General features: G+C 42.5%; 1 protein-coding gene across 2 annotated transcripts in view; it reads right to left on the minus strand.

Annotated features, from left to right (window-relative positions):
* Nucleotides 1-1,570: 1,570 nt before the first annotated feature.
* The window catches only part of LOC124134387 (sodium-dependent proline transporter-like), a 37,585-nt gene continuing 23,305 nt past the window's right edge, over nucleotides 1,571-15,850 (minus strand). For both annotated transcript variants that reach the window (XM_048381097.1, XM_048381098.1), the window contains 8 exons: nucleotides 13,096-13,199; nucleotides 12,538-12,662; nucleotides 10,023-10,135; nucleotides 9,565-9,696; nucleotides 7,433-7,532; nucleotides 5,963-6,063; nucleotides 4,298-4,453; nucleotides 1,571-3,550 (listed from right to left, as the gene is read on the minus strand). In XM_048381097.1, the coding sequence (XP_048237054.1) occupies nucleotides 3,317-3,550; nucleotides 4,298-4,453; nucleotides 5,963-6,063; nucleotides 7,433-7,532; nucleotides 9,565-9,696; nucleotides 10,023-10,135; nucleotides 12,538-12,662; nucleotides 13,096-13,199 (1,065 nt within the window). In that variant the 3' untranslated portion in view covers nucleotides 1,571-3,316. The remainder of the gene's footprint in view (nucleotides 3,551-4,297; nucleotides 4,454-5,962; nucleotides 6,064-7,432; nucleotides 7,533-9,564; nucleotides 9,697-10,022; nucleotides 10,136-12,537; nucleotides 12,663-13,095; nucleotides 13,200-15,850) is intronic.

The raw sequence follows: 15,850 nt of genomic DNA on the forward strand, positions 1-15,850 counted from the left end.
GGGGGATATTTCAACACACAGCAGACAGTGGAGATATTTCAACTAACAGCAGGTCCAGGAGATATTTAAACACATGGCAGGTCTAGGAGATATTTCAACACACGGCAGACAGTGGAGATATTTCAACACACGGCAGGTCCAGGAGATATTTCAACACACAGCAGGTCCAGGAGATATTTAAACACACGGCAGGTCCAGGAGATATTTCAACACACGGCAGACAGTGGAGATATTTCAACACACGGCAGGTCCGGGAGATATTTCAACACACAGCAGACAGAGGAGATATTTCAACACACGGCAGGTCCGGGAGATATTTCAACACACAGCAGACAGTGGAGATATTTCAACACACGGCAGGTCCGGGAGATATTTTAACACACAGCAGACAGTGGAGATATTTCAACACACAGCAGACAGTGGAGATATTTCAACACACAGCAGAGAGTGGAGATATTTCAACACACAGCAGACAGTGGAGATATTTCAACACACGGCAGAGAGTGGAGATATTTCGACACACAGTAGACAGTGGAGATATTTCAACACACGGCAGGTCCGGGGGATATTTCAACACACAGCAGACAGTGGAGATATTTCAACACACAGCAGGTCCGGGAGATATTTCAACACACAGCAGACAGTGGAGATATTTCAACACACAGCAGAGAGTGGAGATATTTCAACACACAGCACACAGAGGAGATATTTTCAAAACACGGCAGGTCCGGGAGATATTTTAACACACAGCAGACAGTGGAGATATTTCAACATACAGCAGACAGGGGAGATATTTCAACACACAGCAGACAGTGGAGATATTTCAAGACACAGCAGACAGTGGAGATATTTCAACACACGGCAGACAGTGGAGATATTTCGACACACAGCAGACAGTGGAGATATTTCAACACACGGCAGGTCCGGGGGATATTTCAACACACAGCAGACAGTGGAGATATTTCAACTAACAGCAGACAGAGGAGATATTTCAACACACAGCAGACAGTGGAGATATTTCAACACACAGCAGAGAGTGGAGATATTTCAACACACAGCACACAGAGGAGATATTTCAAAACACGGCAGGTCCGGGAGATATTTTAACACAAAGCAGACAGTGGAGATATTTCAACACACAGCAGACAGGGGAGATATTTCAACACAAAGCAGACAGTGGAGATATTTCAAAACACAGCAGACAGTGGAGATATTTCAACACACAACAGAGAGTGGAGATATTTCAACACACAGCAGACAGAGGAGATATTTCAACACACAGCAGACAGTGGAGATATTTCAACACACAGCAGAGAGTGAAAATATTTCAACACACAGCAGACAGGATATATTTCAACGTGATGAGATAAGATGAAATGTTGACTGCCAGCTGTATATCGGATCTTCCGTGTCCCCATCAAAGTTTTCTCCGACCAACGACCCTCTTGGTTTGTCGCCAACATTAAGCTTCCACAATCGCTTTAGAAAAACCCATCTTCACTTAACGCCGTGGAGATGAACATTAACGGCATTTACTAAATGACATTAACAAGGATTCACAAACAAAATATGCTCAGGAGTCATTTATTACAGTGAAACCTAGCGACAAATATATTGCGTGATACAATATTTATATCTGTGTGCATCTTTTGTCAAAGTCATAAAAGTGTATTTATTCTAATTGGTTTTTTATTACCTTTCAACAACATTGATATCACACTGGTTCTGACTATTATGCACGATGTGTATGGTGCGCTCCATACTCAAAGAAGGAAGAACTTAAGGCTTAGCATACATCTAACTGGAACCATTTCTCAAAGAGAATAACGTAGGTCTGATAAATCGTCAAAGATAAAAAGACATAAATCATAGAAAATGTCAAAAGGCAATTCACAAATGGCTAGTCGCGTATTGCTAAAGGAACATGGAGTACCACCGCAGCGTTTGTTAAAACTCAATTTCGAATTAAAAAAAAATTCAATAGCCTATTTTGAAAAGAAAATCTTAAAAATTCTAACCCAAAATATTGTCTTACTAACTTTAAAACTATTGTTCTCTAGGTGGGTGGGTGGGGGTTGATGGGGAGGGTTGGGGTTGATTTGATCGGGACAGACGTCTAAAACACCTAATTCGCCGCGAAGTTGCATCAATTAGACGTGTCTGTCCCCTGTGATCATGGGTTCGAATCTCACATCATTATGATCATTGGTTTGTCAGAACCATACCCGTGCCAAAGACCCGCATAACTTGTGATTTTCTTCCCACATACCGACGCGCCGCGATATTTCGGAAATACTTCTCAATGCCACGTTAAACTCTTATTGTTTTGGATGGAGGCACGCGTGGCCCTGTCGTCTAAGGCGTCGCGATTCGCGGTGCAGAGTTGCGTCGCTTGGGAACGCCAGAAATCTATGATTGTGGGTTCGAATCCCGGTTCGCTCTGATAATGTTTTTAGGTTTGTCAGCACCATACCCGTGCTCGTGGGCTTCACCGAAGTGGTAAACATCTGGCACCTGCATCACTTCGTGCTTTCCTCCCACATTAAGCTGACACGCCGTGTTATAACTGGAATACTGTTAAAAGCGGCGTTAAACCCAACTCTCTCTCTCACACATTTTGAAAAGACATGTTTATTATTAATTATGTGGATTATACACGACTAAACACCTCTCGGTTTATTGGTTTATTGGTTAGACGCCGTAGACGCCGACATTAGACGCCATAGGTTACGACATTACAACTAAATGCTGTTTAATCCGAGTTCCGGATTAAGGCGAGTCCTGTATATAGAGTAAGTGACGCCTACTGGCGATGGAAGCTGCATTGATAGTGTTGTACGTACACTAACCACATTCAAATAACGCGAGAGACCGTATGCATTAAAACTTTGGTAAATCAAACGGTACCATGCCTTGTGAAATTATCGGAATTGACAAATTACCGGAATTACGAAGGACGGGAGTGGAGTTATGTCCCCTTGTGTCTTGGTAGACGTTTCAGACATAAACTGTCCTTGGGGCCAGGTTTCTGGTTTGACAAGGGTCCGCTCAAACGGAGTTTCACTGTCGTGTGCACACACATTACGCTAAAACACAAATACGTGAGCTTGTACGAGAAATTGTATACATAAAACTGTTTCTATATAAACACCAGATTAAAGGACAACGTTCAGAGGCATTTGAGAAATGTTTCAGAATTCTGGACAAGATGAAGGTTACGGAATGGGTTAGGGGAACGAAATAATAAATAGAATTGAATTCGGGACTCAAATGCAAATTTGTACACGCTTAACGAGACTTTGAGGTGTCAGAAAGTCTATAGACGAAGGGAGTAAGATGAGCTTAATTCCTCCTTCGTAAGGGTATCGTCCTGGGGCGTGGTCCCGTTCACGTTCTTGAGGGGAAGGTCGTCTGTCTCGAACGCCTCGTTGACCTTAGAGATGTAAGCCAGTGAAGGGCCGATGTCGACGCTGTCCATGTCTGCGTACCTGCCGGTCCTGTTGGCGGGGTCAGCCGGACCCCAGTCGGCAGTGGGCTTTAAGGAGTTCCTCTGTAAGGTGAAGCGTGTTCAAGACTAATTTCATATCATATGATATCGATAATTTATTTCAAACCCATGAAAGATCTCATACCTCAAAATTTATTGTTTCAGAAACAATTAGTACTGATATAAAGTGTTTATGATATCACACAGAACTATGGTTCTCGCAACTTGAAATAGAATCACGAAATATCGCGATGGTTAATTAACAAAGATTGGTACATGTGTACTAATACTTATAAAGTAAAGGTCGCCATTCCGCCGGTAGGGAATATTACTTACAGTAATGATACAATAAATATTGCAAGACCCGTGAAGATCCGGAGTGGAATAGGTCTTCAGCAACCCATACATGCCGAAAAAGGCGACTGTGCTTGTCGTAAGAGGCGACTAACGGGATCGAGTGGTCAGACTCGCTGACTTGGTTGATGCATGTCATCGTATCCCATTTGTGTGGGTCGATGCTCATGATGTCAATCACTGGATTGTCTGGTCCAGACTCGATTAATTACAGACCGCCGTTATATAGCTGGAATATTGCTGAGTGCCGAATAGATCCTTAGTAACCATGCTTGTCGTACGGCGTAGGACGATGCTCATACTGTCAATCACTGGTGCCTCCAGTCTGGATTCGATTTTTTACAGAAACGGCCAGGTGTCATGTAAACAAGTAATTGACATTCACGTATTTAGATAAACAATAGGCTATAATGGCACTATACCCGTCTGACAAAGAAAGACGCGGTGTCGACTTACAAATCCCAGTCTCTTGATCTGTATGAGGGCGGTGACGATGATGACGGCAACAGGCACCAGCGACATCATCCAACCCACTCCCTGGGCCCACGGCTCAAACGTGTAGTCGTTGTAGCCGGCGGGAGCTGCGTTGTAGGCGCTGATGATGATGATGAACTGCAAAGGGCGGCATTAGCATATAGGTTTCAGTGCGTTAGGTGCGAGTGAATGAGTATGGTTTAACGCCGCCTTTTTCACATGTTCCCGAGGCAAGGGAGTTAAACGACTATAAGTCTAGTTTCCAGGGGAATCGAACCAGGTCTTCGGCATGACAAGCCAAGGCTTTAATAGCAACGACCTCAACGTCTCCTATTGTGGTAAATAACAGGGGTCTATTCGCAACTATAAATTCGTAAAAATATTTTTCAAAAACGTCCATCCAAATTTTGCCGTTTGAGTTAGAGAGAGGGAAGCGGTGATATCGTAACTTCTTCTGAAACGTCGATGAGGTGGCGAATAGGTCAGAGATTGTTATGGTAATACAAAGGGCATTTTGAATAACGTCCATCCAAATTTTGGCGAGAGAAATTCAGAGTTAGAGAGAGGGAAGCAGTGATATCGTAACTTCTTCTGAAACGTCGATGAGGTGGCGAATAGGTCAGAGGTTGTTATGGTAATACAAAGGGCATGCGCTGGAAAATCATGGATGTGCTTCGTGTCATAAGTTGGCCCATAGCGACCTCCACAGCCAAGCTTGGACAAGGCACAGACTGGGCATCTTGCATCAATCAGCAACACTACGTCAACGATCAGTCGTCAAATGTGCTGTAACTTCTTAGCCTGGATCAGCAGATCGTCCGTTCGAATTCCAGATTTCAAGATGATTATGGTGCTTGATGAGACAGCATCATAGCCTGCACACCAGTTTCACCTTAATGGTGACGTCTACCAGCGGCGTAGCTTTATGCTTTACGTCTACATTCCGCCATGATGTTACCAACAAACTGTTCACAGCGGCGTCGAGCCCAAATCACTCCTTGAGTTATTGGGAACAAGGTGGCCAAGTCGCTTAAGGCGCCGCAATTCGCTATGCAGAGTTGCGTACAGTGGCGTCAAGCCCAAATCACCCCTTGAGCTATGGGGGACAAGATGGCCCAGTCGCCTTAGGCGCCATAATTCGCTATGCAGAGTTGCGTACAGCGGCGTCAAGCCCAAATCACCCCTTGAGTTATGGGGGACAAGGTGGCCCAGTCGCTTAAGGCGCCGCAATTCGCTGTGTAGAGTTGCATACCCTGTGCACATCAGCAACCTATTAACATGATGGGTTCGAATCCCGGTTCACACTGATAACGTTTCAAGGTTTGTCAGCACCATACCCGTGCTCGTGGGATTCACAAAGAAGTAAACATCTGTGACCTGCATCTCTTTTTCTCCCACATTAAGCTGACACGCCGTGATATAAATGGAATACTGTTATGAGCGGCGTTAACCCCAACTCACTCACTCACCCCTTGAGTAACGCCATATATGTGCATTAAATAGGGGTTCGCGACACACAGTAATAAGTTGTCACCAACAAGACAACTGCTACCAATTCTGGGCATGTAACGGTTCATTCATGTCATTGTTCAAAGCTGTCCGAAAACACAACTCACTCACTGACAGTAGATGTGTGTATTGCCTTACCAGTATTGTGAGAGGCGTGAGGACCGTCCACATCGCCCACCAGTAAACGTTAGGTTTGAACCCCAACATCATCTCAATGTCACACATGAATCTCTTGATACCTGGAACCGGAGAAAGTCACGGGTTTACACCAATTATGATCTCATTATGCAAAACACACACACACACGCACGCGCACGCACGCACACACACAGACACAAACACACACACACACACACACACACACACACACACACGCACGCACGCACGCACGCACACACACACACACGCACACACACATACACACACACGCACGCACACGCACACATACACACACAGACACACGCACACACACAGACACACACACACACGCAAGCACGCACGCACTCACGCACGCACACACACATACACGCACGCACACACACATACATACACACACACACGCACACATACACACACACAGACACACATGCACACATACATACACACACACGCACACAAACACATACACACACAGACACGCGCACGCACGCACGCACGCACGCACACACACACGAACACACACACACGTATGTGTTCTCTCCCTGTTTAATGGGCTTCTTGTAGGATTGGTTTCCTCACCATCTGTTCTCTGTCCATCATGTTGTTACAGTTTTGGTTGTTTAACGCCGCACTCAGCAATATTCCAGCTATATGACGGCGGTCTGTAAATAATCGAGTCTGGACCAGATGATCCACTGATTAATATCATGGGCATCGATCCACGCAATTGGAATAGATGACATGTATCAACCAAGTCAGCGAGCCTGCCACCCGATCCCGTCAGTCGCCTCTTACGACAAGCATAGTCGCCTTTTACCCCAAGCATGGGTTGCTGAAGACCTATTCTACCCCGAATCTTCACGGGTCTGTTACAGTATTGTCTTTTTAAGTCTTTGAAAGGCATTTAGAAGTGATACACGAAGGGAGAACTAGGACATGAAAGTAAGGTACCTTGTCAATGCCATGTGTCCCTTGCGTAGATGATAACTAACATGCTCGACCTTTTACAAATGATCTGAGTCGATGATTAATTATCACTTTAAAACAGGAAACGTATAAACACCTATGCAATATCAATCCTGTTTTCATGTTGTTGGACCCGTTCCTCAAAGCGATCGTACCGCTACAACCGACGTAAGTCTATTTTAATGTATGGGAGTTTAGCGCTATTATGGCTTTTTTAAAACGGGTCCCTGATGATGTTATGTTTGTGGCGTCAGTGATAAAGTATCACTGCATATTTCACAATAGTGACAATATGACATCAACATGCATCAACCGGGCATTAATGCACATGAAAAACAGAAAGTTACAACACTCGATCTGTCTACGCTTTATGCGTACAGTTGAAAAATACATGATTGCATTATACAATGTAATTCAAAAATCCCTTTTTGGAAGGAAGAGAACTTTCAAATGAAGCCAAATTAAAATTAGTTTTCAACTTACCGTAGACATACGATATACAGAACAGCTCGCAGAAACCTATCGCGAACAGGTTGTAGCTGCCACTGTACCAGTTCATCAGCGTCAACACGTATAAACCACCCTACAGGTAGAGAATAATATCAGCATTAACACGTATATACCACCCTATAGGTAGAGAATAATATCAGCGTTAACAAGTATATACCACCCTACAGGTAGAGAATAATATCAAGTTAACACGTATATACCACCCTACAGGTAGAGAATAATATCAACGTTAACACGTATATACCACCCTACAGGTAGAGAATAATATCAGCATTAACACGTATATACCACCCTACAGGTAGAGAATAACGTCAGCATCAACACGTATATACCACCCTACAGGTAGAGAATAATATCAGCATTAACACGTATATACCACCCTACAGGTAGAGAATAACGTCAGCATTAACAAGTATATACCACCCTCCAGGTCGCGAATGATATCAAATTAACACGTATATACCACCCTACAGGTAGAGAATAATATCAGCGTTAACACGTATATACCACCCTACAGGTGGAGAATAATATCAGCGTTAACACGTATATACCACCCTACAGGTAGAGAATAATATCAGCATTAACACGTATATACCACCCTACAGGTAGAGAATAATATCAGCGTTAACACGTATATACCACCCTACAGGTAGAGAATAATATCAACGTTAACACGTATATACCACCCTACAGGTAGAGAATAACGTCAGCATTAACACGTATATACCACCCTACATGTAGAGAATAACGTCAGCGTTAACAAGTATATACCACCCTACAGGTAGAGAATAATATCAGCGTTAACACGTATAAACCACCCTACAGGTAGAGAATAATATCAACGTTAACACGTATATACCACCCTACAGGTAGAGAATAACGTCAGCGTTAACAAGTATATACCACCCTACAGGTAGAGAATAACGTCAGCGTTAACACGTATAAACCACCCTACAGGTAGAGAATAATATCAAGTTAACACGTATATACCACCCTACAGGTAGAAAATAGCACCAGCGTTAACAAGTATATACCACCCTACAGGTAGCGAATGATATCAAGTTAACACGTATATACCACCCTACAGGTAGAGAATAATATCAAGTTAACACGTATATACCACCCTACAGGTAGAGAATAATATCAAGTTAACTCGTATATACCACCCTACAGGTAGCGAATGATATCAAGTTAACACGTATATACCACCCTACAGGTAGAGAATAACACCAGCGTTAACACGTATGTACCACCCTACAGATAGAGAATAACGTCAGCGTTAACACGTATATACCACCCTACAGGAAGAAAATAACACCAGCGTTAACAAGTATATACCACCCTACAGGTAGAGAATATTATCAAGTTAACACGTATGTACCACCCTACAGGTAGAAAATAACACCAGCGTTAACAAGTATATACCACCCTACAGGTAGAAAATAACACCAGCGTTAACAAGTATATACCACCCTACAGGTAGAGAATGATATCAAGTTAACACGTATATACCACCATACAGGTAGAGAATAATATCAAGTTAACTCGTATATACCACCCTACAGGGAAAAATAACACCAGCGTTAACAAGTATATACCACCCTACAGGTCGAGAATAATATCAAGTTAACACGTATATACCACCATACAGGTAGAGAATAATATCAAGTTATCACGTATATACCACCCTACAGGTAGAGAATAATATCAAGTTAACTCGTATGTACCACCCTACAGGGAAAAATAACACCAGCGTTAACAAGTATATACCACCCTACAGGTCGAGAATAATATCAAGTTAACACGTATATACCACCCTACAGGTAGAGAATAATATCAAGATAACACGTATAAACCACCCTACAGGTAGAGAATAGTATCAAGTTAACACGTATATACCACCCTACAGGTAGAGAATAGTATCAAGTTAACACGTATAAACCACCCTACAGGTAGAAATGTGATTAATATCATCAACTAAAATGAAAACATCATAGTGATGCCATCGTATTACAGGAACTAGTTTAAGGGAGTACTGGTACCCACAGCAGAGCAACAGGAATGAGACAAATCAAGAAACCATCAGAAATCCCCCGTCTACTCACGTAGGTGACGATGGGGATGCCGAGTAAGAAGCCGATGATGCAACATATCAAGGTGAAGGGCGTCTTCCTTTTACGGAGATACTGCGGGAAGACGTCCGAGATGCCGCTGATAACTGTCTCCATCATGGCGAACTGCGAACACGTCACATATAGGTCATGTCATTTGAAACTCCATCATGGCGAACTGCGAACACGTCACATAGAGGTCATGTCATTTGAAATTGCTTTAAAATATGTGTTCGTTATTACTATGACAAGGAATACAATGGCGCTATGTATATACTATAATAAAGAAGATGTTATACATAATATTCATCGTCATAATTCTATAACTTCTAAATGCCAATTTATTAGGACCTTAAAAGGGAAAGGTCTAAGCTGAATAGTTTTTAAAAATTGGGAGGGGGGGGGGGGGGTGTCGTAATAACTGTTGCACATTAGGGGGAGGTCTGTCGTACCTGACTGTCCATCCCTAGGGTCAGCAGCATGAAGAAGAACAGGAAGGCCCACAGTGGAGCAACCGGAAGTCTAGATATGCCTTCTGGGTAAGCGATGAACGCTAATCCAACACCTTAAATATACAATGCCGGTAACGTCTTAACATGTTGTACCATTTTGCCTCTTCTTTCAGAAAACGGAACGTTAACATGACATTAAATCACAGAACACTGAGTGGTTGAATAAGGTGTAACGCCGCTCTCAGCATTAGTGTATACCAACCCGGAACACCCCTTGCATACACAAATAATACGCTTGCAGGAATTAAACCAGTCTTTAGGCCTGGCGAGCTATCGCTTTGACCGATAGACCCCCCTACTGCTCCTCTACAGAGTAGCATGAGGGACTTGTAATTTATATCCTGACACGGATACAGGTGAAAATAGTTTCAGTATTTTTACCTGAGCATCATATATTTCCTCAATCATAATTGGCTGATCAACTGGCGGTCAAAGGAAACTTTACCATAGTTTTAAATCACTCGAGTTTGAAAACCACAAAAGATAGATGTATGAAGTAAAACGTATTGAAGGATCAAAATCTCAACGAAATCATCATTTGCAATGACGGTCATCAAGCATCCGATGTTGGCACGACAGTTGCCGGAATTGAGGAGGGGTAGCCAAAACAAGCTTTCAACGTAATGCAAAAAGGGCACACATTTCTAAAGTTTAATGACACGTCACATTAACCACCTTAACCACCCTCTGCTACAAAACACGCAAATACTCTCCGTCAGTCGTCTCATGACGCCACGTGGGATAAAGCGCCATTTTATTTTGAGGGCCTGGGTCAGTTCTTATCGGTTGGCTGGAGAATGTGGTCTCTGTCGAACACGACGACCCATGACACCCGAAATGTGTTCTATGGAGACATGTCCAGGGAGCTTGCAGGCCATGGCAACACGTTGATGTTGTTGACTGCAAGGAACCTCTATACGATTCGGGCTGTATGCGGTGTTGCGTTGTCTAATGAAGGACACCAGCTGATGTAGAAATAGTTGGACAATCGGACGACGAATGTCATCCACGTAACGCTGTGTTGTCAGATTTCCGTTAACTACGACCAGTGGTGTTCACTCCTGCCTACAAATTCCTCCTCACACCATAACACTCCCTCCACCATTCCTCCTGAGGGCAACATGACGCCGTTCTGCGGTAAACACGCTTTCAACAGACAGAAGTGGCTTTTATCAGTGAAGACGACCCTCACTGCCAACGACGTACAGCCTAGGCACATCTCAGTCTTTAACGACGATGTTGCGCTATCAATAACTGTTCTCTATAAGGTCTGTAAGCCCTAATTCCTTGAGTCCTGTGTCGCCTGGCTGTTGATTACCCACATGCCCTAAGGCACTGGTCGCTGATGACGTCACTTCCAGGAATCGGTTCCGGAGATGTAAAGTACGCAAGTTCCGGTCTTCATTGGGCGTAGTTACCCTGGGTCTGCCTGTTTTTGAACTGTCTGATGTCTGCCCTTTTTGTCTTTAATGTTGCATCAAGCTAGTTACAGCAAATCGGGGGCAACCAAGAGGTTTAGCAATGTCGGCATGGGTGGCTCCAATCTGTATCATACCAAGGGCCCGCTCGCGTCGTTCGGGTGTCAGTCGTGGCATTTCTGTGGTGTATTTCGTATCAGTGTGAGTGTCTGGCATGCCGTCCGTATCCTTTATATACCCTTATTGCACGTGTAGTTTCAGATGCCCAAGAAGCACGTGTTTTTCACTTTTTCGCATTTTCTACTAAAAAAAGTGCTGTGGACGTGTATCACTTTCTGAACATTCTTGTGTTTGGTCGATGCGTATTGCATTGATTTAGTTTGAAGTTGTGTTATCAATTTTTTGTAGTTTCATTTTAAAAGTGGTAAAGTGGCCGTCTGTTTGGTTAAATTGTTCCGCTTTTTTATTGTTTTCTAATAGCTGACTGACGTCAGTTGAACGCATTATTCCATAAAATTGAAAATGGCGAGTTAATGTGACGTTGTTAAAACAGTACACTATCTGATTTGATGTCAAATTTTTGAGTCCACATTTTTCTACATTTCTTCAAAACAAATATAAACAAATGATAATGTACTCGCAACTTGGAATTAGGATCTGACCAACTCAGCCACTAAGGCTTCCACGACAAATTCATAAATTTCGGCCATGGGAGCCATGCCAATTTACACTTGTCAGAGGGGTATACAAAGTACGTGATCTCGTCTACCAGTTGTACTTTCATTTTTGTGGAAAATTCCGTGTCTGAGACACCGTGGGTTAGATCGCTGACTTTCTGTGTGGGCGATTATGAACTTCACTCTTAAACTGTGGGTTCGAATCCCGAATGGGACTCAACCCACCAAAGGACTAGAATCTGTACTTTGAAAAGAAAGTGTTGTCCCAAATATAACATTTGTTAAAACTTTCTAAATGGTTTGGGTTTTTTTAACAGCAGAGGTCTCTCTAATTAACACGGCTGAACCAGTGCTACGTACCCTCGTCGGCGACCTCGGACACTTCCACGTTGGACTGATAGGCCATGAAGCCAAGGAGCGAGAAGATGGCGAACCCCGCGAAGACACTGGTGCCGCAGTTGATTAACGCAACTATTATTGCGTCCCTTGAAAATATGTTAAGCATTCATAATCAAAAATATATGGATTGTCTGTTCCAGACTTGATTATTTACAGACCGCCGTCATATAACTGTAATATTGCTGAGAGTGGCGTTAAACATAAAACAAACAAACAAACAAACAAAACCTGTGTATGCTGGAAACTGGTATTGGTACACTTGACGTTAGGTAGACGTGGTTGTGAACACGAAGACACGGATTAACTACTAGTCTGTCTTACAGGCCCTGAACCAGACTACTTGCCCTTCTGCCCAGCCCTTACTATTATGCTATAGCTTAAATGAAGCAAGTCTAGATTTTCCACAGGTTCAGGCTTAATCTCCATCTGACTGGGGCTTCTTTTTCAATTTAAATGGAGATGTTTGTTTCTATCAAAATTACATATTTTCACGGACTAAGCGTTTGTTTAACTGACTACCTGTAGCAGTTGTTATTGAACTTGTTGTAACTGGACATCGTTAGCAGACCACCAAAACCTGGTCCCAGGGAGTAGAATATCTGAGCCGCTGCGTCGCCCCATACCTATAACAGTAAACAACAACACTGTGTCCAAGACCCGAGAGAATAAATTAAAAAAGGAGTCTAACTCAAGTCTAGTTTGCCTCAGTTCAAACTCCATTTTGGAGAATAAATTAAAAAAAGGAGACCAACTCAATCAAGCAAGTCTTGTTTGCCTCAGCTCTAAATTATAGATAACTTTATTTCTGGGACAAAATGTCAGTCTAATTGTATAGTGGGGCCGTTTCGTGAATTGTGCACTTTGTGTTAAAAGCATGGAACTTGGCACAGTTGTAGGTAATGGCATTCCACATATTTTCAGATATGGGTCATCTAAAAACAAATCCAATATGGCCGCCAAGGAGGAATGCATTTCTCGTCTATCTCTTTTGAACATGACCCACAACTTAAATATATTATGAAAAATGAACATGTATCTAACAATACATCTGTAAAGTTAATAACTTTATTTTAGTAGAATATTTGTTTCGATTTAGATAATCTAAATATAGCAAATATTAAAAGTATATGCATTTCGTTCTTACATCATTAAAGCCAATCACCTATAGCAATATATTATACACATATGGTAAATAATAGAATATTTCAAGAAGAAAATGTATATTTGTCGTAATATGATTGTATATGGCAAATGTTTTGGTTGGCAAGTGACAATTAAATGTGATCACATGTGATGTACTTATCTAATGTGACACAACAACCCCCGTCAGACTTACAACTACTTCCCAGAAGCTTTTGGCATGACTTAGAAGCTTGTGGTAGTGTAGTCCACACAACTTCATAGACATGTGCTTCTGATATTACCCATCCTCTCTCAGTGCGTGTGGAAAGGGCTGTTTCGACCACCAGACTTAGTCCCCAACAGTGGCAAGTATGAAATGCAGCTTTTTGGTCATGTTGGTACAAAGTAATTGATGTGGAGGAATGGAATCAGTTGCTTTACCTTTCTTAGTGAATAGTCTTTGTGTGTCTCATCATCTCTTGTACAGATACAGAATCACACATTCAAACCACAACACGCCGAATGACTGGCGTCATGTTCTTCACATCCTGTACAGATACAGAATCACACATTCAAACCACAACACGCCGAATGACTGGCGTCATGTTCTTTACATCCTGTACAGATACAGAATCACACATTCAAACCACAACACGCCGAATGACTGGCGTCATGTTCTTCACATCCTGTACAGATACAGAATCACACATTCAAACCACAACACGCCGAATGACTGGCGTCATGTTCTTCACATCCTGTACAGATACAGAATCACACATTCAAACCACAACACGCCGAATGACTGGCGTCATGTTCTTCACATCCTGTTCGGTTGGTACATCACCAATGAGTTTGAAAGCCTCAAGCTCAACCTCAACTGTGTTCATCATACACATTCCATGTTTCCGAAGCTGTCTTTTTTATGCCTGGTCACAGACATTGAAAGAAAAGCTCGAAGTGAACAAGCTTTCTCTGTCTATAGAATCCGATAAGGACATAAACAGACAAATATCTGAATTATTTGCCAGCTCCAGAAGCTATCCAGAGGAAAGACACATCTATTCTGAGCTTAACTTGCTGTCACCATACATCTTTCTTTGCGGGAAAAGGTAAAACAAAGACAACGTGGGAAATATGGAATAATAATAATATTAATAATAATAATAATTTATGCATTTGTATAGGGCAGCATTCACTGTGCATAAGTGCTCTGTGCGCTGTAATGAGTGAGTGAGTGAGTTGGGTTTAACGCCGCTTTTAACAGTATTCCAGTTATATCACGGCGTGTCAGCTTAATGTGGGAGGAAAGCCCGAAGCGATGTAGGTCTCAGACGTTTACCACTTCGGTGAAACCCACGAGCACGGGTATGGTGCTGACAAACCTAGAAACATAATCGGGGCGAACCGGGATTCGAACCCACAATCATAGGTTTCTGGCGTGCCCAAGGGACGCAACTCTGCACAGCGAATCGCGGCGCTTTAGACGACTGGGCCACCCGTGCCCCCGCGCTGTAATGAAACTTATAGTCAGTGGGAGTGTTTCTTGAACAGGTGGGTCTTGATGGGGTGTTTAAGCAGGAGGGTGATAAGGAAGTCTTTATGGAGAGAGGGAGTTCATTCCACTTGGAGCTTGCTGTGTAGGCGAAGGATCGCATACCGAATGTGTGTGATGATGGACCACACGGCCACAAGCTTCTAAGTCATGCCAAGAGCTTCTGAGATGTAGTTGTAAGTCTAAGAAGGGATGCACAGGATGCTGCGACTGTGTTGTGGCACATTAAAATGGTTCACCACTTTGCAAATATGATGCCAACTGTGATCACAGTTAATTGCCTCTAACCAACTCAAACCATTAGCTATTTAAAGCATATTTTAATGAATACAAATGTTGTTCTTAAAATACTCTGTTGTTGTCACTATATTCACCATATAAGTATACAATGTTGGTATAGTTAATTGGCCTTCATGAAGTATGTCTTAAAGATATGCCGAAAAAGTAAGAAAATGAATATATTTTTTTATTTTTTTCACACTTCAGATGACCTTAATCATCATAAATAGTCTATTATGATAACATTATTTCCTTTACAGATATGGTGTTGGTAAATATATTCCAAAATGTTTTTCTTTATATATTTAGGTTGTGGGTCAT

The sequence above is a fragment of the Haliotis rufescens genome, unplaced genomic scaffold, assembly GCF_023055435.1.
Source record: "Haliotis rufescens isolate VD_foot unplaced genomic scaffold, xgHalRufe1.0.p SCAF_35, whole genome shotgun sequence".
In the NCBI taxonomy this organism is placed as follows: Eukaryota; Metazoa; Mollusca; class Gastropoda; order Lepetellida; family Haliotidae; genus Haliotis; species Haliotis rufescens.